Source organism: Bos indicus, chromosome 3 (genome assembly GCF_029378745.1).
Source record: "Bos indicus isolate NIAB-ARS_2022 breed Sahiwal x Tharparkar chromosome 3, NIAB-ARS_B.indTharparkar_mat_pri_1.0, whole genome shotgun sequence".
NCBI lineage: Eukaryota > Metazoa > Chordata > Mammalia > Artiodactyla > Bovidae > Bos > Bos indicus.
Genome location: NC_091762.1, coordinates 14,032,905 through 14,059,393, shown reverse-complemented (window position 1 = coordinate 14,059,393; position 26,489 = coordinate 14,032,905). Strand labels below are relative to the sequence as shown.

The 26,489-nt window shown below is 44.8% G+C and overlaps 1 protein-coding gene across 10 annotated transcripts in view; it reads right to left on the bottom strand.

Annotated features, from left to right (window-relative positions):
• Positions 1-26,489, bottom strand: part of ARHGEF11 (Rho guanine nucleotide exchange factor 11) — a 116,349-nt gene that overhangs the window by 38,517 nt on the left and 51,343 nt on the right. For 7 of the 10 annotated variants that reach the window (XM_070784438.1, XM_070784391.1, XM_070784417.1 and 4 more), the window contains exons 2-9: positions 10,687-10,719; positions 9,505-9,519; positions 9,088-9,176; positions 8,026-8,124; positions 5,007-5,056; positions 4,592-4,649; positions 3,837-4,015; positions 2,960-3,031 (exon numbers count right to left, since the gene is read on the bottom strand). In XM_070784438.1, the coding sequence (XP_070640539.1) occupies positions 2,960-3,031; positions 3,837-4,015; positions 4,592-4,649; positions 5,007-5,056; positions 8,026-8,124; positions 9,088-9,176; positions 9,505-9,519; positions 10,687-10,719 (595 nt within the window). The remainder of the gene's footprint in view (positions 1-2,959; positions 3,032-3,836; positions 4,016-4,591; positions 4,650-5,006; positions 5,057-8,025; positions 8,125-9,087; positions 9,177-9,504; positions 9,520-10,686; positions 10,720-26,489) is intronic. The other 3 variants (XM_070784409.1, XM_070784426.1, XM_019952801.2) reach the window with 3 other exon arrangements.

Here is a 26,489-nt window from a genome sequence, read left to right as displayed (position 1 = left end):
AACTGAAATGTCGTCTTATGAACTTTTATGATCATTGTATAATTAATTATTCCTTCTTTCTATAATTTAAATGTAAAAATTATTATCGACATATAATTCTCATAAATTCACCATTTTAAAGTATATAATTCAGTGATTTTTAGTATATGCACAGAGCTGTACAAACATCTCCACTATCTAATTCCAGAACACTTCCTTCAACCCTACAAAAAAGCAGTCACTCCCAGTTTCTCCCTTCCTCCATCTCCTGGCAACCACTAATTTATTTTCTGTTTTTATGGATTTACCTCTTCTGGACTTGCACGTAAATGGAATCATACAATATGTGGCCTTTGGTGTCTGGCTTCTCTCACTTGGTACGTTTTCAGGATTCTTCCGTATCAAAGCATGCATCAGTCCCTCTCTCTTTTATATGGCTGAATAATATCCCATTTTATGGAGAGAACATATTTTGTTCATTTACACATCAGTTAATGAGAATCTGAGTGGTTTCCACCTTTTGGCTATTATGCAATTAATAAATGCTATTATGAATGTTCACATAAGAGGTTCTATGCCTTTAACTCTCTTGTGTATATACTTAGGTTCATGGAGTTGACAGATCATATTTCTGTGTTTAATATTTTGAAGAATTGGCTGCACCATTTTGCATTTTCACATTAACAGTGGGAGTAGAGTAGGATAGTGAATATGTAGACAAAATATAAACAAACATTTCTCCAATTTCTCCACATTTTCACCAACAGCTGTTATTTTGGCTCTGGCCATCCAAGTGGGTGTGCGGTGGTATCTCAAAGCATTGGTTGGCCTCTTTCTAATGACTAATAATACTGAGCATCTTTTCATGTGTTTACTGGCCATTCGTATGTCTTCTTTATTGGACTGTCTATTCAAATTCTTAGCTAACTTTTAAACTGGGTTGATTTTTAAGTATCTATTACATATTCAGGTACTAGACCTATATGTTCATGGCAAATAGATGGGGAAACAGTGGAAACAGTGGCAGACTTTATTTTTTTGAGCTCTAAAATCACTGCAGCCATGAAATTAAAAGACGCTTACTCCTTGGAAGGGAAGTTACGACCAACCTAGACAGCATATTAAAAAGCAGAGACGTTACTTTGCCAACAAAGGTCCATCTAGTCAAGGCTATGGTTTCTCCAGTGGTCATGTATGGATGTGAGAGTTGGACTATAAAGAAAGCTGAGTGCCGAAGAATTGATGCTTTTGAACTGTGGTGTTGGAGAAGACTCTTGAGAGTCCCTTGGACTGCAAGGAGATCTAACCAGTCCATTCTAAAGGAGATCAGTCCTGAGTGTTCATTGGAAGGACTGATGTTAAAGCTGAAACTCCAACACTTTGGCCACCTGATACAAAGAACTGACATGTTTGAAAAGACCCTGATGCTGGGAAAGATTGAAGGTGGGAGGAGAAGGGGACGACAGAGGATGAGATGGTTGGATGGCATCACTGACTCAGTGGACGTGAATTTGGGTAAACTCCAGGATTTGGTGATGGACAGGGAGGCCTGGTGTGCTGCAGTCCATGGGGCCGCAAAGAGTTGGACACGACTGAGCAACTGAACTGAAATAAACTGAGACCTATATAAGCTGCAAATATTTCCTCCTATTCTGTGGTTGTCTTTTTAAAGTTTCTTGATAGTGTCCTTTGATGCACAAAAGCTTTCAATTTTGATTAAGTCTGATTTATCTTTTCTTTTTTTTGGTTATTTATGCTTTTGGTGTCACAGCGAGGAAACCACCATCTAGTCCAAGCGGTTTATCAAGGAATAAATACCCATGTTTTCCACTAAGAGTTTTATAGTTCTTAAAAATAGTTTTAACTCTTATATTTAAGTCTTTGATCCATTTTGACTTAAATTTTATTAATGTGTTTAAATTTATTTACTGTGTGAAGAAAGAATCCAAACTCATTCTTTGCACAGATATCCTGCTGTCCCAGAACCATCTGTTGAAAAGACTGTTCTTTCTTCACTGAACTATCTTGACACTTTTTAAAAAACCAACTGACCACAGATGTCTGGGTTAATCTCTGGACTCTGAATTCTATTTCACTGATTTACAGGCCTATCCTTATATCAGTACCACACCGTCTTGATTACTCTATGACATTAGTATCAGCACTTATTATACTGCAGTGCAACTCTTCCTTCATCCATCCATTGATATTCTACTAGATTATAAACTCCTTAAAGGAAAGGTTCATAGCTCACTTATCTTTATAACCACTGTAACCTTCGTCCCTAGCACCTGTCCCCAGCTCCACTGCGGCACACACAGTATCGAGGCACACAGTAGGAACTTAATGTTTGTTAAGTAAATGAGTGTATTTTCATGTCTTGGTGCCTTGGAGCTATGCTGTCCATTCTCTTCCCCATCTCTTTTGCTTACTGAAGCCCTGCTCTTCAAGGCCCAGCTGAAATACAATCTTCTCAGTGAAGTTTCCCTTACATCTCCCATTATTAATTAATAATAATAATCTGCTCTCTTCCTTGTCCCTCCCACTCTCTTTCCTACTGTAATACGAATTTTCCCCATGAGATTGTAAACATGTTGAGGGCAAGAAGTATCAAATCTTTTAGGAATTAAAGCAATGGTTTACATACAGTGGGCACAATAGAATTGAAATGAGGGGCCAGGAGCTCGCTGTAAGCCACAGCTATTATTGGAATCTGGTCGTTTCCTTCCAGCCAAATTAAACTTCTTGTTCTCCCTGCACATCATTGCCCATGCCTGGAAATCTCTCTGCATCAGTCAAATTCTGCTTTAACAAATTCCACTGGCCTGTGACAATTCTTTAGAGGTCCTGAGGTTTGACATTAAGGTTTTCCTGTGATAGCATATGGCCTGCAAATTAAGTTGTACACTTTGGTAGATTGCTTTGATAAAGTATTATCTCATGAAGGCAATGGCCAGTCTACCCTCAGCAGTGACCTTACCTGTAATTCCTTTTCCTCCTGTCTCAGCATATTCCTAAGGATCTGGGTGGCATGTTTTTGAAATTCGGGATCCTAAGAGTGGAAAACATGACAGTGGTGAGAGTTGGGGCCCAATTAGTAGCTTTATTCTCCTCCTCCAGGTGAGTCCCAGGCAAGGAAAGCTATGACGTGACAGCTTGGGTGGTAAGAATGTTTTGAATAACACTTACTATCTCACTGGAGCTCAGTAAACATAAAATCTTATTTTTCACATCTGGTATCAAATTGCTCTCTAAAGTCTTCCAGGACTTGCAGGTCAGTCTTCTTTCCAATCGGAAAATCCTGTTCCCTATTACTCTCTGCCTCTAGTCCTTTTTTAACTCCTCACACAGGTTATCCTGGTCCTTGGGTTCTCCCCCTACTAGTCTTGCTCTTTCCTGACTCTCTCCCCTATAGACTGGGCTCCATATTTCATTCCTCCAGGCCTTCTTTTCCCCCAGGAAGCCTCTCCTTTACTCCTTGACTTATTCCACATCTTTGCAACAGTGACTGTTAACAGTCTTTACAGACTCCTCTGACCATGCCTGGAGGTGTGCACCCTCACCCTGATGGAGAGGAACACTCTCAAAGGGCCTCCTTAGAGTCCTGCACGCACACAGGAAACACTGCACGCTGCTACCTGATAAACCGCATATGCACTTACATGGAAGAGGACACTACAGCACGAAACGCCCTTTTAATGTAGTTCTCATTTTGTTCCACTTTTTTGATGGCCTTCATATAGTTCTTTTTCTTGTCTCTTCCTACTGGCATGCCATTCGATTTAACCTGGTTCCATTCCAATGGGCAGCTTTTCAAAGGGACACCAGAATGAGGAGAGGAGCAGGGGGACCATTACCTGCAGAGGTCTGGGTCCTGTGATGCGCTGTGGAGGTGGCAGAGGTGGAGGAGGTGGCGGTGGGGGGACCACTGGGGTGACTCGGGGAGCTCCTGCTGGGGCTGGGTCCTGCTGGGGCCCAGAGACACCAACGGACGAGGGCGAAGAGCCCAGGAGGGTGAGAGCAACATAGGCCCCAGCTGGAGGAAGACAGACAGGGCTGCTCAAGTGGTGCTGTTTGCAACAGCAGACACTCAGGCACAAAGGAGGCAGTTCTCCCCTCTCCTTCCATTAAGCTTATAGTTCTGCAGGTAAAGTTCTCCTCACGGTTAATGCCCCACCTGTTCTCTAACTCCTGTCCTTCCATCCTACACCAGCACAAGGCTCCCTTCCTTCCCTTTCCTCAGGCAGAGGCCTCAACCAAAACCCCACCCACAACTACTTGGGAGCTGCCCACTCAGTCCCTTGTTTCCCAGGATTGGGAGAGGGGAGTGAGTGGTATTTGAGTGAGACCTGGTCTTAGTAGAACATGATCTAAAAGGTAGTGCAAAGATGGGTAGAAAAATAAACGTGTCGCATGAGAGATTAATAGCGTCTCCACCTGAAATGACAGGAGGGAACCGTGGCAGTCTACGATGATCAGGCCAAGATTAAAGACTTTAGCCACCTCCCGCGTCTACAGAGGAACCCTGCTGGGTCAACAGGCCTGCTTCCCCCTGTGCCCCCCATGCATCTGCTCCCTGACTTTCTTTCATTGCCACCTCTTTCCAACTCACATTTGATGAGCTTCACCACCTCCAGGTGTGAGCTATTGGTCACCATGGTGCCGTTCACCTGTTGGGGGACAAATGACATGACTGAGTAATGGCAGTGGAAGCCTAGGGGATCATTTTCTTAGGTCAAAGCCACTTCTTTAGGGAGCCATTTATCAGGGCTCTTTAGTATAGTAAAACCTGTTATAGATCTTAGTCACAGTCAAGAAGGGCCTAGAATACAGAACCCAGCTATCTTAGTCCCCATTCTCTGTCATGGTATTCTCTGTCATTGTGCCACCCTCCTGGTCAGTGGCTGATGACAGATGCTATGAAAACGGAAGTGTACAGGAGGGGCCAAGGCCATAAGTGACCCTGCACTCCCCGTCCCCGCCGGCGGGGGAGGGGGGTTGTCACCCAGGGAGGGAACTTCACTCACTTTGATGATCCGGTCACCTTCTTTCACACCGGCTTTCATGGCTGCACCTCCTGTGAGGAAGCAGAAGGCCTGGTCAGTGAAGACCCACCACCTTCCAGAGGTCACTGAAGACCCACCACCTTTCCAGAGGTCACTGAGTCTCCACTCATGAACCTGCCAGATCACCTTCCCCCTCAAATCTCTTCTCATCTCTGTGTTAAGTATTTCACATGCTGGGTATGTATCCTATTCTGCTCCAGGGCCACAACTACCTTTGAGCTAGACTGGACTGTCTGAGGTCCCATCTCCTGTTCTTTTCGCCACCTGGCTCAGAAGCAGACTTCTCCTCTGAGCGCCAGGCCACACTGGCAGAGAGGCAGGGCTGGACTCCGGGGAGAGCAATGTGTGCTTTATGTGAATGTGTCTGGATATGTTCCAAGGTCAAATAAGAGTTTATTTCTATTATCCAGTGGGAAGAACGAGTTTACTGTATTAAATAACTGTTGAAGTAATTATTAAGAGGAATATACGGTATGAGAAAAGAATTGCAACAAGAGTTTTCAAATCCTGGTCCTTAAGCCCTGAGAGGTTCATAAAAGACATTGTGGGTATTCCTAGCATTAAGGAAGATAATGATCACTGCTTTATTTTCTGTTAAAAAAATGGTTCTGCAGCCGCAGCGGTTCTGACCACCATGTATAGTCGTCCCTGGGTATCCACTGGGGATTAATTCTAGGACCTCCTGCACGTGCTCAAGTGCCTTACTTAAAACGGCATAGTACAATACCTTCCGGGTTCACATTTGATTGAACTAACTGCAGATGGAAATTCTGGGCTGCAGTTGGTTGAATCTATGGATGTAGAATTCTCAGATTCGAAACTCACGGATATGGAGGGCAAAATGTAGTTTTAAATGAGTTAAGTAGTACTCAGAAAGCACAGGAAACACTTATGCTTCATGAGAAGCATAAAAACTATGATTTTTGTAAATTTGCCCCGATGATCATTAAATCCGTAAATTGCATTCGTCTGATCAAAACAAAACTCCCGCAAAGTACATCTATATGTTTCTAGTCCAAAAAGAGAAATTACAGTGATGACTACATTCCAATTTGGCTTTTTAGTATTGGGATCCAGACTACCCAATCTAAAGTGTGCTATTTGTGGGAAAAGTACTAGCTTGAGAACTCTCTTTTACACTGTCATCTAGAAATTAAAGGTGGAGGGGAAGAGTGATTTTGCCTGAATGCATGAAACACTAATAACTTAGTGATTAAAAAAAATGTAAACTTTCCAGAGTAAAGGAATTAGAGAAGAAGTTATAGACTTCAGTAAGCACGAGAATCACCAGAAGAGTTTGTCAGAAAGCACATTCCTTGGCCTCTCGTCAGAGGGTGGTCCAGTGCTTCGGGACTTGGGCCCTGGAATGAGGATTCAATCGTCCTAAGGGCCCAGGTGATTCTAATGGAGCAGAGCACAGACTGCACTTGGAGAAACAGTGACCTGAGAAGCCTACAATCTGGAAAAGATAATAACAACTGCGGTGTTACTCTTGTGATTTCGATGCCAATCCAAATGATGTCTCTTCCTCTCTCCTGCCCAAAATACACATTCATACACATATTTTCCAAAACTCATATTTCACTGCAAGCCATCCTTTTGTTCTTTCCTCTCTGAGTCTGACTCTGCTCAGGCCTAAGAGGCGGGTAAAAATTGGAGGAGCCCTGAACTCATAATTCACTGGAGGGGATCCTCATACATTCTGTATCAAAGAGATCACAGAGGCAAAGTACAAGTTACTGGCAGTTCCACTCGCTCTCTCACCCGAGTCCAGGAACCTCGAGAGAATACAGAAGCAAAGAAGAAGTTTCTTTTCAGAATTCTACCCTAGGATATGAAAAGCAAACCTCCCCCTGATAAAAGTTAACTCCCAAACATAAGGAGTGCTAATTATTTATATCCTCGTATGGCCCACATACCTCATTTTGGTCATGAATTTGAAATTCTCTTTTCACCTTCCACATAAATAAATTCCAAATATTTCTTCCAAAGTTAAGTAAAGCACATATCCTTTCCATTTTGCACTCTACTTAGTAGGAAAATGCTGGCCAGTTACCTACCCCTTTCCTTGTACTCTTTTTCCTGCTTGGGATGTACCATGCTGCCAGGACCAATCCCATTTGCTACAATGAGGTTCACTCTTTTTAGAGATACTTGCCTCATATTCTTCGCCACTCCCATCTCCTTCCTGCTCCTAGTTTTCAATCTGGGTCACTTAACAACAGTGATTCTACCACCGGACATTACAGGGCTCTGAAATACCTGAAGCTTTTCCATACACAACTGATTTGCTTACAATGCCCTCCCACTCGCTACTCGCTTCCCACCAAACTCCCATCTCGTCAACGTGTTCTCTATGGCCATCTTTCAAAGTACTCCTGAAATCCGATTTTCTTCTAAGAAGGCTCCCCAAACTAATAAGAAGGGAGATACTATGCTTCGAACAAACTAGCTCAACACAACCTTCCAAGTAACCCTTCTTCTTGTGTACTGTCCAACATACATCTTTCAGTCATTTATTACTTAGTGTAATTGTATCTGCACAGATATCTGGAACAGAAAGCCTGCCTCAACTGTGAATGCTGCAGCACAGTAACCATCTGTGCTTGGAGCGAGGTCATGTGAAGGCGGGAAGAAGAAAGTGGGTCTTCGATTTCTCCATGGCATCTTCCAACCTGGGACAAGGAGCTCCCCTGGAGGGCAATCAGGCACCTGCCTGATGACCTGAAGGCTATTTTGCCTTTTTCACAATTCCAACAGGGAAATCAAGCGCAGAGTGTGAGCCCTAGAAATGCTTAGTATTGTGGAGGCATCCCCAGATGTGCCCAGGGAACCAATTCTAGAATGAACCATGCATGCCACAGGACGCCCAGGCCTCTAGTAAAAGCACATGCAAGTTCTCCAAGTCCTATGGCACTGTCACATCCACGGTGACTTTCTAAGAACTGTCCACTGCTGGCGAGGGAGACACAGCACTCACCAGGCCGCACAGACTGCACCAGGACGATGCGGTCCCCGCTGACTGTGAAGCCGAAGCCATGCTGGTCCCTCTGGATGATGACGCAGCGCTGAACCAGACCTGGCAAGAGGGCGAAGGAGAAGGGGCTTCAGCTGGGTCTGTCACTGGGAAGTCAGGGCACACAAGCCAGGGCCAAACAAGCAGAGCCCTAGTGTGGTTCTTCCTCCAGAGAGCCTTTCCGGATTCCCTCGACAGCCTGTCCAAACACACTCTTGCAATGCAAGCCTTTCTCAGCAATCGACAAAACCCTGTCATCTACTCTGTATTCTACACAAGAAATTCCCTTCTTGAGGTGTGGAGGTGTTTGTCTCTCTTGTACATGTTTCTCTTTTTAGGCTTGTTTGAGTGGGACTGGACAAAAAAGGGGGCTGGCCAACGCCAGGCTGAAGACTAATATCTCAGAGAAGCAACCCCGGGACCGAAGCCTAAGTGACCCTGGAAGTTTTCCATTAAATCACGTTCAGTGAATACAGAAGGTGGGTCACCAGTGCGTGTTGCCTCTGCAGAGATGGATAACTCATGGGGGCAACTGAGGGCTGGCCTGTGCCAAAATGCAGGGAAGGATAAACGACTAGAGAAAACCCCTTCTGCCACAATCACACACAGAACGTAGGGAAAAAGAAAGCCAGGCTGTAACTGCCCTCAGACTCCATCCCTGTGGGCACGTATGAGATCCTGTACACTGGGGGCGTGTATTAGATACTGTTTCCTGTAACGGAGACAGCACGAGCTCCAGCTACAACCCCACTGGTTTCAGGTCCTGGTTTTGTCTCTTACAAGTTTGCACACTTGGAAAACTTTTTAACCACTCTGTGTCTCAGCTCCCTCATCTGTAAAAGAGGGATACTTTCTACCACTGATAAAAGGACTGAATAAGACAATCGGTAAAAACACGTAACACAACGCCTCGTGCACATTACGAGCTCAATATAAAGGCTAAGTCGTCTTGTATCTAGGGTATGCAGATCTGTCTGTCTGGGTGAACACCTCTGTGCCTATGTGTTGATGCCCTGAGAAGATTACCTGTTGTCTCAGATGTGTCAGAGGGCTGGCGGTGGTGAGAAGGGGACTTGCGTTCAGGTGCTGAATCTCCCAAAGACAGGCTACTTAACCTGGAGAAAGAGTAAGAAAAGCACATCAACGAACTGAGCAGGGAGGCACCACCCTCGTAGCAGAAGGAAGCTCTGTCGACAGGGGCCCTGAGTCTTGGGTAACAAGAGACTGACCCTCTCACTCTGTACCCCGCTCCATCTGGTGGGAGACTGGCCATGTCTGCACCACGGGCAATACCACCTATCTGGAATGCTAGGTGGGCAGAGCAGATATGATCTCTTTAATACCCAGCAAGGCGTCAAGGGAAATAGCCCTTCCTGGAGTCAGGAGACAAAGAGACAATAGCAAGAACAGGGTGTGCACAGACACACGCGTGGTGGGTCTTACCAGGCTGCAATGGGGCTGATGGAACAGAACGGACGCGGCGGAGAAAATGAATGCGAGAAAAAGATAGGAAAAAACAAACAGCTAGTTAGTTTAGGCAACGATTTGCGAGGAAGAGGAGACTGCAAGCCAAGGATGGGAGGGTCAAAAACACACACAGGCCTGCAGGGCACAGCCGAGGACAGAAGGGGCGGGAGCAGAGACACTCGCCCTCACTCTAGCTTAGGCTCCTCATCCCTCTCCAAAACAAGTGTCTCTAGGAGGCTGACCAGGCCTTTAGCCGGGTAACTGGCAACTTCACCTGTTGGATAACTGGCAATTTGAACCCTTTTCTAGAAAGGCGGAGTAGAATGGTCATCACCCAAGCTTCTGAGATTCCATTTATTTTGTGTGTACCATGGAGAACAGAAATCGGGTCTGTTTGATGGTATATTCCAATCCCATTTCTACAGCCAGCTTAGGGCATCCTGCTTAGAAACTATTACAGCCCTAAAATCTCAAAGTACCAGGGATCACCAAACCAGATCTAATAACAGGGCCTTGCAGGAACAGGAGAAGCTCAGATCTTTACTATGCCTCTCCTTTTTAGAAAAGTGTCTGAGCTGCCAGTTCCTAATCAATAGTTGCTGCCCCTCCAGAGGGCGTCTCCTAGCCATATCCAGCAAATGACTACGTAAAAGGGTCTTCACAGAGGCCCTTGTGCGGAGGCAAAACACTGCAAAGAATCTAAGTGTTCGCGGCGGGTGACTGGTTAAATAAACTGCAGGATATCAATATAATGACACAGCCTTCAGTCTATAAAAGAATGAGGGGTCTCTTTATATAAGACAAGGAATGGTCTCCAAGAAACATTGTTGATTGAAAAAACATGATGCAGAATTATGTAGATGGTAAGAGAGAAGAAAATGATTTGCTTATATGTTTGTTTACATATATATACAAAACATGCAAAATCTCTCTGGAAGGGTACAAAAGAAACGTATATCCCTGGCTGCCGCTGAGGGAGAAAACTGCCGGGGAAAGGGATGGAGTTGGAACCTTTCGATTATCTTCTCATTTGTTACCGTTTAAACTCTAAGTCATGTGAAAGTATTAACTATTCAATTAATACATACAATACAAGTACATAACTTTTACATATAAAAGGGGGTGGTTCCTCCCCCCTCACCCTGGCACCCCACTTACCTGGACAGGTGAGACTGCTTTTTACTGGCTGATCTTTGGATCAGAGACAGAAGGACATCAAGGAAGAAGAAAAGCGTGGGGCCCAGGAGAGAGTGACGCAGGAAAAGAGGAAGAAAGGAAAACAAAACAAGACATAAACCAGACAAGACACTGGAGACGGTTGGTTCACAAGAAAAACCACTGGCCACAGTACAGTAGATCCAGCTTACTGAACTGCAGATTTGCCTGCACCTTGTTGCTGATTGAAACCTTTCAGAGTTTCACCACTGCACCTGGGAGAAAGGTCACAGATGCAGCAGCCAACAGGAAGCGCTAGTTAGCCAGCCCCTCCACCGTAACCGCAGCTCCCAGTGCCTATCCTAACTGCAGTGTAAACACTCAATGCGACCGCTTGTTCGTCTGTCTCTGGGAGGTAAGGTCCATCAGGTCACGGGGGTCTTGTCGGTCAGCACTCCCCACGCCTGGCATGGCAAGTGCGCCGTCCTGTTTGGTCCCCGCTCTTCCCTGTTCTCTCACTTGCCGTGGTTTCTGGCTCCTGCGCCCCACGTCATGTGTGGCACACACTGCTCCTTCCTCCTCGATGTTCCTTCTGCTCTACTCCCCATTACTACACCTGTCAACCAGACAAGAAGGCAAACTTCCAGAAGCTACAACTTCTGGCTGTCTTCAAATTATTCTAGTCTATCATGCCCTGCCCTGACCTCCACCTCCTCATCCAAGGTAAAGATTCAACTTAGCTTATCATTAAGTAAATGTCCTAGAATCTATGAATGATAGCTAAACTTACTGTGGTAATCGTTTTATTTAATTGTGGCTGTGCGGAGGGGTGGTCTTAGTTGCTGCATGGGGATCTAGTTCCTGACCTGGGTTGAACCCAGGCCCCCTGAATCTGCAGCATGGAGTCTTAGCCACTAGACCACCAGGGAAGATCCCTGTGGTAATTATTTTGCAATACGTGGGTGTCAAGTCCTTATGCTGTCCATCTTAAAATTAGGTAGTGCTGTATGTCAATTAGATCTCAATAAAATGGGGGAGGGAAAGTCTTAGAATCCAAACCTCTGTTATTTAATACAATAGCCACTAGCCACACAGATATGTAAATTTAAAACAAAATTTACAGTTCAGTTTCTCAGTTGTACTTCAGCTGGTGGCTACCTTATAGAATAGTGCAGATTAAAACAGTTCCTTCACTGAAGCAAGTTCTGTTGGACAGTGCTGCTTTAGATACTGCGCTGGCGCTAGGGGTACAACAGTGAGTGAGACGCAGTCGCTTGCAGGTAATGGATGAGGCAGATATACGAAACTTCAGTGCAAACGCTGAGGGGCAGAGCTACTTCCTGCAGCAGCGAGGGATTCGCAGAATAAACTTTTAAAGGTCTTTTCTTCCAGCTGCTCGTCTGGTGTCTTCGGCCACATCCATCACATCCCACCACTGGATTACCCAGAATGGGCGTGAACTCCTCCCTGCTCACTACCTCAGAAGAAAACCCATCCCATCCTAGGACAGCTTGGGCTTCCTCCTTGCCTGGTTCTGCTCGGCTCTGTGAAAGACTGGTTTCCTATGCCCACATTAAAGCTTAGAAGGAACGGTCTGGTAACCTAACCTGGTTTGGTTTTGCATTTGGGCTGGGTTGTGAACTGTTCAACATAACTAAGGGCACACTAGGCCAAGGTTTATGCACCTGGCTGTACAGGACTGCTGGGGCAAAGACAAGGGTCATTTCAGCAGCCATGGAAAGTTCCTCTCAAAAAAAAAAAAAGTCACCGCATAGGGCGGAGACAGCGGAGGACAAGGGGGATTACAACATAATTTTAACAGGTACAGGGTTTTTTCCTCCTTTTAGAGCTTAAAGGAAGAATTAGAATCAGAGGAGGAAGAAATGCTTGTATCAGCAGATCAAGACTATCATGCAGGTTTCCCCCTCTTCCTGATGACATTCCCATTAAACTTTGGCAGCAGAGATCAGACTCCAATCAGCCTAAATCCGATGGGAACATAGGAAGCCCAGGAAAGCAGAGAAGTTCCCCCAAATCTGTGGCCCTCTAAATGGCATCACTGAGACAGATCTTCTGATCCAACTTCTCATTAAGCCCCATATTTATCCAGTCAGTTACAGAGACTGCTAAGTCCTTTTACGTTTTCCCAGAATTGCTCCTTCCTTTCCATTATCATTGCTATCCGTCACTTTAAGCCATACGTCCACTGCCTCAAATTACTAAAATAAAAAAGAAAACAGCTCTTGTTTTCCCTCTCCAGTGCCTCCAGTATTCTACCACAATGGACTAACTTTCCCAAACACTATTTCTTTGGGTCCCCGCAGATCAAGAACCTAGGATTTCCCTTGTTACTCTCTGTATGATCAGATATGTGTGTCACCTACTACTAAAGGCTTTTCATCAAGAGGCTCCAAGCACCCTTTCAAATTCACTTATTGCTCACTTTGTCCTGCCTCTATTGGATCTGAAAAGACGCTGCACTCATTCTCGCCTCTGCTTTATCACGGCCTCCATCCCTTCTCTTCACTTCTGCCTTTTCAAGGCTCTGGTCAAATGACCCTGATTCTGTGACGCCTTCCCTGGCCACTGCAGCTCGCATTTGTTTTACCCCAATATTTTCTGGGAAGAATCTCAAACCTATATATTAAAGTTAAATGAGCAGCATGATGAATACTTACATACCCTTCATCTAGATTCACCAATTAACACTTGTCACACTTGCTTTATCTTTTTATGATGATACACTTTTTCCCATTTGAGAGTTGCAGATGTCATGACATTTTACCCCTAACTATGTCAGCATATACCCCCTTGGGCCCCTAAAATTCTATATAACCACAATGCCAACAGCACACCCAGTGAGTTTACCTTTGATATAATATTATCTCGTATATAGCCTGTATTCAAATTTCCCTAATTCTTTCACTAATCTCCTATACAGTTGTTTCCAACTACCTCAATACAGGATCCAGTCATAGATCTTAGAACTGCATTTATTCATAGCTTTTAGATTCATTTAATCTAGAATATCACCCCCTCCCCCCACCCCAACCTACTTTTCTTGGTCTCTTCTAACACCAACATACAGAAGAGTTCCAGCCGGTTGCTTTATTGAATGGCCTGCAATAGATTTGTCTGTCTCTTTAGGATTAGGTTCAAATTCAACATTTTAAAAGAGTGTTAGATAACTGATGTGACACAGCTCGCCCATTTCTGGTGAGGATAGGTTTGATGACTTAGGTAAGCTGGTGCTCCTAAGATTTCTCACTGGTAAATCTACATTTTCCCACTTAAATTATTGGGAATGGATGGAGTGCTATTCTGAGACTGTACGACCATCCTGTTGTCCAACAGCTTCCCACACAACAGCTTTATTACCCACTGATGCTCCCTGGGGACTGACTGATGCCTCAGTGGGCAAAGAACCTGCCTGCCAACGCAGGGGACACAGGGGACTCGGGTTTGATTCTCGGGTTGGGAAGGTTCCCTGGAGGAGGGCATGGCAACTCACTCCAGTGCATCTTGCCTGGAGAATACCATGGACAGAGGAGCCTGGCGGGCAACAGTCCAAAAGGTCCCCGCCTGAGCCACTTACTGCACTGGTGGCTGCAGAACGGCACTCTGTGAAGCCTGTAGTTCCGGCCACATCTATTAGCCCGCAATCTTGTAAAGAAAGTCATTTTATCCCTTTTCTGAAACAGGGCTATGAACTCACGAATTTTTTCCCTCCAATGCAAATACATTATAATCCATTACTGCTTTTTAAAAAATGTTAAAGTTGTCTCAGTTTGGCTGGTGGGAGCTTCTACAAGCCAGCTCCTGTGTCCTTTAAAGTGTCACCATCTGCCTTATTTTCTGGCACAAAAAACAACAACAACAAAAACACTCCAGGCTCACCTTGTACGTTCTCTATGTCAGACTTGGACTCAAACATTTTTTTAAGGAGCCCTGGTTCCTCTTAGTAGGAAATGTGTGTAGAAACAAGCCTGGGTGCGAGGTGCTCATTGTTGCGAAGCTGCCACTGCTTCCCAGCCGTTCAATGGACAGAGCCAGGACATATTAAGAAATTATGAGTTTACAAGGAAATCTTGTTTGACTCCAACATTACAGGGTTCTCTCATCTTCCCCAATTCCGTATTTTATCTTTCTTTTCCCACAGTAAGAACCTTGTTCACAAACAACAGTAATGTATTTATTACAATATAATCATCTGCTCTACTCCATTCACACATCAAAGATTGTTTCCAGAGTTACTATCCCAGTAACAGCAAACTAGGTAGAGGTTAGACTTTCCTTGCAATTCTTTTTCTCCTTAGGACCTACAAGACCTTTTAGAACTAACACCCAAAAAAGATGTCCTTTTCATTATAGGGGACTGGAATGCAAAAGTAGAAAGTCAAAAAACACCTGGAGTAACAGGCAAGTTTGGCCTTGGAATATGGAATGAAGCAGGGCAAAGACTAACAGAGTTTTGCCAAGAAAATGCACTGGTCATAGCAAACACCCTCTTCCAACAACACAAGAGAAGACTCTACACATAGACATTTCCAGATGGTCAACACCGAAATCAGATTGATTATATTCTTTGCAGCCAAAAATGGAGAAGCTCTATACAGTCAGCAAAAACAAGACCAGGAGCTGACTGTGGCTCAGACCATGACCTCCTTATTGCCAAATTCAGACTTAAATTGAAGTAGGGAAAACCACTAGACCATTCAGGTATGACCTAAATCAAATCCCTTATGATTATACAGTGGAAGTGAGAAATAGATTTAAGGGACTAGATCTGATAGAGTGCCTGATGAACTATGGAATGAGGTTCGTGACATTGTACAGGAGACAGGGAATCAAGACCATCCCCATGGAAAAGAAATGCAAAAAAGCAAAACGGCTGTCTGGGGAGGCCTTACAAATAGCTGTGAAAAGAAGAGAAGCAAAAAGTAAAGGAGAAAAGGAAAGATATAAGCATCTGAATGCAGAGTTCCAAAGAATAGCAAGAAGAGATAAGAAAGCCTTCCTCAGCGACCAATGCAAAGAAATAGAGGAAAACAACAGAATGGGAAAGACTAGAGATCTCTTCAAGAAAATTAGAGATATCAAGGGGACATTTCATGCAAAGATGGGCTCGATAAACGACAGAAATGGTATGGACCTAACAGAAGCAGAAGATATTAAGAAGAGGTGGCAAGAATACACAGAACTGTACAAAAAAGATCTTCACAACCCACATAATCATGATGATATGATCACTCACCTAGAGCCAGACATCCTGGAATGTGAAGTCAAGTAGGCCTTAGAAAGCATCACTACGAACAAAGCTACTGGAGGTGATGGAATTCCAGCTGAGCCATTTCAAATCCTGAAAGATGATGCTGTGAAAGTGCTGCACTCAATATGCCAGCAAATTTGGAAAACTCAGCAGTGGCCACAGGACTGGAAAAGGGCAGTTTTCATTCCAATCCCAAAGAAAGGCAATGCCAAAGAATGCTCAAACTACCGCACAATTGTACTCATCTCACACGCTAGTAAAGTAATGCTCAAAATTCTCCAAGCCAGGCTTCAGCAATACATGAACCATGAACTTCCTGATGTTCAAGCTGGTTTTAGAAAAGGCAGAGGAACCAGAGATCAAATTGCCAACATCCGCTGGATCATGGAAAAAAGCAAGAGAGTTCCAGAAAAACATCTATTTCTGCTTTATTGACTATGCCAAAGCCTTTGTGTGGATCACAATCAACTGTGGAAAATTCTGAAAGAGATGGGAATACCAGACCACCTGACCTGCCTCTTGAGAAACCTGTATGCAGGTCAGGAAGCAACAGTTAGAACTGGACATGGAACAACAGACTGGTTCCAAATAGGAAAAGGAGTATGTCAGGGCTGTATATTGTCACCCTGCTTGTTTAACATATGCAGAGTACATCATGAGAAACGCTGGACTGGAAGAAACACAAGCTGGAATCAAGGTTGCCAGGACAAATATCAATAACCTCAGATATACAGATGACACCACCCTTACGGCAGAAAGTGAAGAGGAACTCAAAAGCCTCTTGATGAAAGTCAAAGTGGAAAGTGAAAAAGTTGGCTTAAAGCTCAACATTCAGAAAACGAAGATCATGGCATCCGGTCCCACCACTTCATGGGAAATAGATGGGGAAACAGTGGAAAACAGTGTCAGATTTTATTTTTCTGGGCTCCAAAATCACTGCAGATGGTGACTGCAGCCATGAAATTAAAAGACACTTACTCCTTGGAAGGAAAGTTATGACCAACCTAGATAGCATATTCAAAAGCAGAGACATGACTTTGCCAACAAAGGTTCGTCTAGTCAAGGCTATGGTTTTTCCAGTGGTCACGTATGGATGTGAGAGTTGGACTGTGAAGAAGGCTGAGTGCCGAAGAATTGATGCTTTTGAAGTGTGGTGTTGGAGAAGACTCTTGAGAGTCCCTTGGACTGCAAGGAGATCCAACCAGTCCATTCTGAAGGAGGTCAGCCCTGGGATTTCTTTGGAGGGAATGATGCTGAAGCTGAAACTCCAGTACTTTGGCCACGTCATGCAAAGAGTTGACTCATTGGAAAAGACTCTGATGCTGGGAGGGATTGGGGGCAGGAGGAGAAGGGGACGACAGAGGATGAGATGGCTGGATGGCATCACTGACTCGATGGACGTGAGTCTGAATGAACTCTGGGAGTTGGTGATGGACAGGGAGGCCTGGCGTGCTGCGATTCATGGGGTCACAAAGAGTCGGACACAACTGAGTGACTGAACTGAACTGAACTGAACTGACTGAACTATTTGTGAAAGTCACTTTGGATGAGTTTTTTATGCTATCAATTTGAGATACATTTAGGTTTTGTTCTTTTTTCTTTTTTTGCTGTGCTGTGTAGCATGCGGGGTGTTAGTTCCCTGAACAGGGCTCCAAACTGCATCCCCTGCAGGATAAGCGTGGAGTCTTAACCACTGTACTGACGGGGAAGTCCTTAGGTTTCTGTTTATATCTGTACTTAACTTTAGGGTTTGCTCTTTCAGGGTTACTTATTTTTTAAATCTGTCAAACATTTACATGGTTGAAAACTCAAAATGCAATTTAAAAGGTACATTCAGAAGTGTCCTTGTCCCTTCATCTCACTCCTCCCCAGGTAACCACTTCCATTTGTTTTTGGTTTTCTGTGTTTCTTCTTGTAAAAACTAAACAAACACATATAAATATTCTTATTTTCCTGTCTTGTTTCCACAACAGGTAGTATCCTACACTTTTTACACTTTTTTTCATTTAACAGACCTTCAAAGAAACTCCCTATCAGTTCCCAGAAATCTTCCATTTCTTTATCCTTTTCTTTACAACGCAACCCAAATTCTGACACAAATGTTCCTCCCTGCTCCCGAGCATCTGGTGTGTCAGCCCTGCCAGAGGGCAAAGATTACAGGGTGTTCTTCCCAGTATGCTCCCCAGCACCAGACACAGGACAGGTGCTCTGTAAAAATAAGGAGAAACAGCCTCCTCATCCGAGCTTAGAGGGTGTGTGATGAAGCAAGAAAAGGGCTGTGATCTTCTAGACAGCAAAGCTGAAGGGCAGTGACCAGCCCACAAATCATTCTGCTGGCCTATGGTATTTGTGTGTGGATGTGTGTGTGTGTGTGTGTGTATTCGAGGGACTGATTAGATGTGTAGACAGAGTGCCTGAAGAACTATGGATGTGTGTGTGTGTGTGTGTGTGTATTCGAGGGACTGATTAGACGTGTAGACAGAGTGCCTGAAGAACTATGGACGGAGGTTCATAACACTGTACAGTAGGCAGTGACCAAAACCATCCCAAAGAAAAAGAAATGCAAGAAGGCAAAGTGGTTGTCTGAGAAGACTTTTACAAACAGCTGAGGAAACAGGAGAAGTGAAAAAAAAGATCTTAATGACCTGGATAACCATGATGGTATGATCACTCACCTAGAGCCAGATATCCTGGAGTGCAAAGTCAAGTGGGCCTTAGGAAGCATCACTATGAACAAAGCTGGTGGAGGTGACAGAATTACAGCTGAGCTATTTCAAATCCTAAATGATGATGCTGTTGAAGTGCTGCACTCAATATGCCAACAAATTTAGAAAATTCAGCAGTAGCCACTAGGCTTCTTTGATGACTTAGCTGTAAAGAATTCTCCTGCAATGCAAGAGACATGAGCTCGCTCCCTGGGTTGAAAAGATCCCCTGGAGAAGGAAATGGCAACCCATTCCAGTATTCTTGCCTGGGAAATATCACGGACTGAGGAGCCTGGTGGGCTCCAGTCCATTGGGTTGCAAGAGTCAAACTACCACCACCACAGCAGTGGCCACAGGACTGGAAAATGTGTTTTCATTTCAATCCCAAAGAAGGGCAATGGCAAAGAATGTTTAAACTATCATACAATTGTGCTCACTTCGCATATTAGCAAGGTTATGCTTAAAATCCTTCAAGCTAGGCTTCACCAATATGTGGACTGAGAACTTACAGATGTGCACTTTGGGCTTTGAGGGGGTGTAGGAACCAGAGACCAAACTGCCAACACTCGCTGGACCATGGAGAAAGCAAGGGAGTTCCAGAAAAGCATCTACTTCTGCTTCATTGACTGCTAAAGCCTTTGACTGTGTGGATCCCAATAAACTGGAAAATTCTTAGAGAGATGGGAGTATTAGACCACCTTTTGTAACTCTTGAGAAACCTGTACAAGGATCAAGAAGCAACAGGTAGAACCAGACATGGAACAACTGACTGGTTCAAAATTGGGAAAGGGGTACGACAAGGCTGAATATGGTCACCTTGGTTATTTAACTTCCATTCAGAGAACATCATGTGAAGTCACCGGGCTGGATGACTCACAAGGTGGAATCCAGGTTGCCGGGAGAAGTATCAACAACCTCAGATATGCAGATGATACCACTCCAATGGCAGAAAATGACGAGGAACTAAAACACCTCTTGATGAGGATGAAAGGGAGAGTGAAAAACCCGGCTTGAAATTCAACACTGAAAAAAACTTAGGATCACGGCATCCAGTTCCATTACTTCATGGCAAATAGAAGGGGAAAAAGTGGAAGCAGTGACAGATTTTCTTTTCTTGGGCTCCAAAATCATTGGGGACTGTGACACAGCCAGGAAATTAAAAGACACTTGCTCCTTGGAAGGAAAACTATGATAAACCTAAAATAGCATATTAGAAAGCAGAGATGTCACTTCGCAGACCAAGGTCCATATAGTCAAAGCTATGGTTTTCCCAGCAGTCATATATGGATGGGAGAGCTAGTACATAAAGAAGGCTGAGCACCGAAGAATTGATGCTTTCCAATTAAGACTCTTGAGAGTTCTTTGGACTGCAAGAAGTCAAATCAATCAATACTAAAGGAAATCAACCCTGAATATTCATTGGAAGGACTGATGCTGAAGCTTCAATACTCTGGCCACTTGATGCGAAGAGCCGACTCACTAGAAAAGACCCTGATGACTGGGAAATAGTGAAGGCAAAAGGAGAAGCCCTCAACAAGAGGATGAATGAGATGGTTAGAGAGCATCACCAACTCAATGGACATAAATCTGAGCAAATTCCAGAAAACTGTGGAAGACAGGGGAGACTGGCATGCTACAGTCCACTGGGTCAAAAAGAATCAAACATGACTTAATGACTGAACTATATATATATATATGTTTAAAATTAATTGCTAAAAACTTTAAAAATCAGGCAATTTCATCTTTAAAAATACAGGTTTCTGTTTTTTCTTGAAAAGGCTGAAGTTCTGGCACTACTGGGTCTTGAGTCTCACGCAGTGACAACTGGCTGCATGGCACCACCCCCTTCCAATGGAAGACTGCTGGTCTCTTCATCCTCATCCCCATCCCACCACAAATGTGAGAACGAGCACAGGGCTGAGAATATCCCTGTTCTGTGATAATAATTAAGTTCTTATTACCTACCAGGTACTGTGCTAAACATCTGACATACATTATCTTATTTAATAACCATAAAAAGCCTGGTGAGGCAGGTAGCACATCTCCACTTTCAGATGAGTGAGCAGGGAGCTTAAGTAAGCAAAGATGAAATGTGCATGAAGTTGATCTGACTGCAAGGTCTGTGTTCCTAAACAAAAAGCTATGCCCATATGCAGATCCAATTGGTCTTTAACTGGGCTTCATTTTCCTTTTTACATGCACACGTGCATACAATGTATAAACATACATATATACACCTCACGTGCAGACGAATATGTATGACAAGATATATACATGACATGTAGATACATAATATGTACATAAATATATGTATATAAAGGTATAACACATGACAGATATAAAGGGCACACTATACATAGGCTGACCTAGGTGTTTTCAGTTTGGGGCAAAGTAATCTTCTTGAATCTCTGCCCAGAGTGAGGAACAGTAAACCAGGAAAGAGCTACCCTGCCAGGACCTTAATTCTAAATAAAGTCCACACTCTCTGAACCCTGACCTGGTCTTACTGGTCTGGCTTCCCTTATCTGCCAGGGTGGAGCTTTAGGCAGCTTCCTGGCACCCTAACTTTCTAAGGATTCTGCCTCTGGGTAGAATTTTCCCTATGGTCTGAGATTGGAAACACAGCACATGCCTATAGCACAGAAAAAAGGCCAGTTTGCAGACAACCCTTGCTGACAGAATACGACACAAATGCTCACTAACAGCTTATATAATTGAAGACATTTAGAGGTAGAAAAGGGTACAGATCAATAAAAGCAGCGGTTTCAATCAGAACCAGAGTGCAAAGTTAAGACTTTAAATGATATTGCAAAAAGGGCTGGGCTTGGAAATCAGGGACGTTCAGGTGCTAATTCCAATCCTGTCTCTAAGTCACTACGGGCCACCACCCACCTGACTTCCTCACATGTCAATTCTTCTGTAAAAGTGGAGGGCAGAAAAATGGAGTGGGAGAGTCTGGCAATGTAGCCAGAGAAGGCTCACATCTCAGGTGGATCGTTAACTAGCTGATGAGCAGCATATGAATTACGTGAGGCTTCAACCCTAGGAATTCAACTCAGCAGGTCTGTGGTGTGAATACCATTTCTATTTCAAGTGATTCCTTACTCAGAGGACCATAACTTCGAGGAGCTCTCAAAACAAGTCCCTTAATTTCCGAGTCTATCATCTGTTTTCCCTGTGTTTCGTTGTTCCCTGTCCTTCACCATCTCCCAGAGTTTGCTCAAACTCATGTCCACGGAGTCAGTGATGCCATCCAACTTTCTCATTCTCTGTCAGTCCCTTCTCCTTTGGCCTTCAATCTTTCCCACCATCAGTGTCTTTTCCCATAAGGAGGCTCTTCGAATCAGGTGGCCAAAGTATTGGAGCTTCAGTATCAGTCCTTCCAACGAATATTCAGGGTTGACTTCCCCATGGACAGAGGAGCCTGGTGGGCTACAGTCCATGGGATCACAGAGTCGGATACAACTGAGCGACTGAGCGCACACACACACTCATTGTACCAGGCCCTCTGTTTTCTCTTATTAGGTCTTAAACCCCTTGAGAAGAAGGACGGCTTTTTACTGATACCTTGTATCACCAGCCGAGGTCCAGCACAGGGTCCTGGAGGACACGTGATCCAAAATGTGTGCTTAAGGAATGTACACGTCCTTTCTTTCTCCCAGGGCTGAGGTGGGGATCAAAGATGTAATGTTGGTTAAGTTTTTGGAAGTGCAAAGTCCTCTGCAAACAGTCCTATTGCGTTTTCTGCCCAGATCCAGCTTGGGTGACCTACATTCAATATGTGTCAGAGGTCAGGGGAACAGGACAAGAGTGAGTGAGTGAACAACACGCGGAGAAGTGGGAATGACTCCTGATGTGTTCTGATTCTAGGCAGGGCCAGGAAAGCTCTCCTTTCCACTTTTAGAAGGATTCTTGGAGAACAAGAGATGTGGGGACATGTTCAGTAATCAGAGCAGATCACTTGGTAGACAGTGTGTGTGGAGGAGGGAGACAGAGAACTGGGGTGTGATAGGGCTGGCTAGCTTGGTTCCCCATTTCAGACTTAGCATGCGGCCCGTGTGGTAAGGTCTGGAAAGCATAGCCTGAGGGGTAAACTACAGGCTCCAGCTTCAATTTAGCCTTTTCCTGGCTGTGTAGCTTCAGTCAAGTCACCCGACCTTCCACGCCTCAGTTTCTCAATAACAAATGTGGATAATGACACTTTCCTCAAACGGTGACTGGGAGGACCAAATCCCTGTTACCAATCCCTCGAAGCTAAAATGTTCACACTGAAATCAATCTCCCCAGCCTAAGCCTAACCCTGGCTCCTGGGCAAATGGTTTCTCCTCAGGAGACAGGGCCACACAGTTGCTCAAGCCAGAAACCTGAGCTATCTCTGCTGCTGCTGCTGCTACGTCGCTTCAGTCGTGTCCGACTCTGTGCGACCCCATAGATGGCAGCCCACCAGGCCCCGCTGTCCCTGGGATTCTCCAGGCAAGAACACTGGAGTGGGTTGCCATTTCCTACTCCAACGCATGAAAGTGAAAAGTGAAAGTGAAGTCGCTCAGTTGTGTCCGACTCTTAGTGACCCCATGGACTGCAGCCCACCAGGCTCCTCCGTGCATGGGATTTTCCAGGCAAGAGTACTGGAGTGTGTTGCCATTGCCTTCTCCGGAGCTATCTCTGACACTCCCTCAAATCTAATCAACCATAAAGTCCTACTGATATTACCTACCATTATTTTTGGAATCCACCTACTTTTGCTCCTTCCTGACAGATGCCAGGCTTCCCTGGTGGCTCAGACGGAAAAGAATCTGCCTGCAATGTGGGAGACTTGGGTTCGATCTCTGGGTCGGGAAGATCCCCTGGAGAAGGAAGTGGCAACCCACTTCAGTATTCTTGCCTGGAGAATTCCATGGACAGAGGATCTTGGGGGGCTACAGTCTATGGGGTCACAAAGAGGCACACACAACTGAGTGACTAACACTTCCCTTCTTTACCGTTATTTTTGGAATCCACCTACTTCTGCCCCTTCCTGACACTGGTCTCACATCTCCTCCAGCCTCCACTCCTCTCGAAGCCAACCATTCTCTATACACGCTGGGAGGGGTTTCTTCAAAGGATACTTAAGAATGCGTGTCTCCCTTCAGTGGTCTCCTACTGTCCTTGTATGACGCTCCAAGCCCGCAGCATGGGCCTGGCAGGTCCTCCTCTCCGGTCACTCAGCACCCCGACCCACACCCGCCTTCCTTACTATATTCCAAACCCAGGGGCCTCCTCACCCACCTCGGCCAGGCTAACTCACACTTTCTTCACGGTTCTCCGTAAACAAATGCTTCCTTTCAGTGAAGTTTTCTCTGATACTCAATAAGCTGAATCTCCCCCGAAATTTCCCGTTGCAATGCCTAACTCAATAGTAACTAGTTATTTGGGTGTTTTCCTGATTGTTTAATACCTACTTTCCTCATTTAATGATAAGCTTCACTGTCTCTTATTCTCTAGAGCACAGAGCAGCTTCAGAACACAGTACATAGTAGACATTTAATAATACTTGTTGAAGGATGAAGCCAGACAATACATGCAAAGAATCTTCTAGATATCAAAATTTTGTAAACACACACACCTCATCAAAAGGAAGGGCTCTGAGTAACCTCATAACACACGTTTGTTAGGGTTAAATTCAGTTTCATAGTTTCAAAACAAAGCTAAATGAAGAAGGAAGGGGTCAACCTCTCTATGGACTTACAGCAGCGAGTGACATCAACCTGGCTGTAAGAACTGGTTAAGCTCCCAAAGGCTTCCATTCTCCCAGATTTCCAGAATTCAACTTTGTACACAGGCAGTGAAGCATCCACCAAACAAGAAAATGCATGTTATGTATGCCTCTGTTCATTGCAGCACTATTTACAACAGCTAGAACATGGAAGCCACCTAGATGCCCATTGACAGATGAATGGATAAAGAAGCTGTGGTACATATACACAGTGGAATATCACTCAGCCATAAAAAGGAATGTGTTTGAGTCAGTTCTAATGAGGTGGATGAACCTAGAACCTATTATACAGATTGAAGTGAGTCAGAAAGAGAAAGATAAATACTGTATTCTAACACATATATACGGAATCTAGAAAAATGGTACTGAAAATTTTATTTACAGGGAAACAATGGAGAAACAGACATAGAGAATAGACTTATGGACATGGGGAGAGGGGAGGAGAGGGCGAGATGTATGGAGAGAGTAACATGGAAACTTACATTACCATATGTAAAATAGATAGCCAATGGGAATTTGCTGTATGTCTCAGGAAACTCAAACAGGGGCTCGGTATCAACCTAGAGGGGAGGGAGCTGGGAGGGAGGTTCAAAAGGGAGGGGACATATGTATAACCTGTGGCTGATTCATGTTGAGGTTTAACAGAAAACAGCAAAATTCTGTAAAGCAATTATCCTTCAGTGAAAAATAAATCAATTAAAAAAATAAAGAAAAAGAAAATGCACGTTAACATTGGTATTGGTGACTACAAAGCAGACGTGATTGAGGGGATGGCCAAAGGACTCAGAAAGGAGACAGGCTTTAACCAGAATCTGGAGGGGGAGGCGGGAGGCGAGGCAGAACTCTGGTGGGAAGCTGTACTGTGCAAGGTCATGATGCTAGGGGAGGAAACGGCGAAAAGCCGAGGCACAGGAGGAGGCTGAGAACACAGCATATCTGGTGAGCCTGTCAATGCACCACAGGAGGAGAAAAGCAGGAAGGGCCAGACAAGAGGCGTGAGCAAGAGAGAAAATGGAAAAGACACGGGTTCTCATCCTGGTTCTACCACTGAAGAGCTGGTGGACCTTAGGAAACCGTCTCAAACTCTCCTAGTCTTAGCTTCTCCACCTGAAAAATGTGCCTTGCTCCACCTGTCTCACAGAGCTGCTGTGAGAATCAATGAGATAAGGTGGCTCGAGTGGTAAAAAACCTGCCTGCCAAGGCAGGAGACATAAGAGATACAGGTTCAACCCCTGGGTCAAGAAGATCCCCTGGAGGAGGGCATGGCAACCCACTCCAGTATTCTTGCCTGGAGAATCCCCATGAACAGAGGAGCCCAGCGGGCTACAGTCCAAAGGGTCGCAGAGTCAGACACAACTGAAGCAACTTTGCATGCAGCACCCAAAGAGTATCAAAGGCTTTGGAAACTAAAACAACACACTCATGTTAGGAAGCATAAGGGCAGAGGAAAAGGTTAGGGCCAGTTATGGGTTTTATTCTTTACAGAGGGGAGCTGCTGAGGGCTTTCTACAAGGACTAACAGGGTAAGATCTAGCCTCTAAAAAGTCAGGTCTGACTGCAGGGACTAGAGCGGATGAGAAGCGGGAAGGCTGGAGGCCCAGAGCCTGGATGGGCCAGACACAGTGTGCACCTGAATGGGAGCCCAGCTGCTGCAATTCAATAGCAAAGGCAGGAGACAGACAGACCACTGAGAACGGGCCGCCGGCAGCGGACCTCAGGAGTACCTTCTTATATTGACTGCATGTCGAAATAACATATTTTGAATATATTGAGTTAAATGAAATACACATTAAAATGAACTCACCAGTTTCTCTCTACTGCTTTTTAGGCAACTCCTAGAAAATCTTCAATATCACAAGCACTTGCATGCTATTCCTACTGGACGGCACTGGCCCAGCCTCGCCACACTGCCATCTCCCTCGAGGAGGGCCTCCTATCCCTCAGACCGCTCAAGGGAACCAGCAGCCTGCCCAGAGGTAGCCTCCCAAACGTCTCTGTCCCTCACAGCGCACAGCACAGCTTTCTGCCTAAGCACTGTGTATACTGGGCTGTCCTTTCCCCGTGTGTGCTGGGCTGTAAG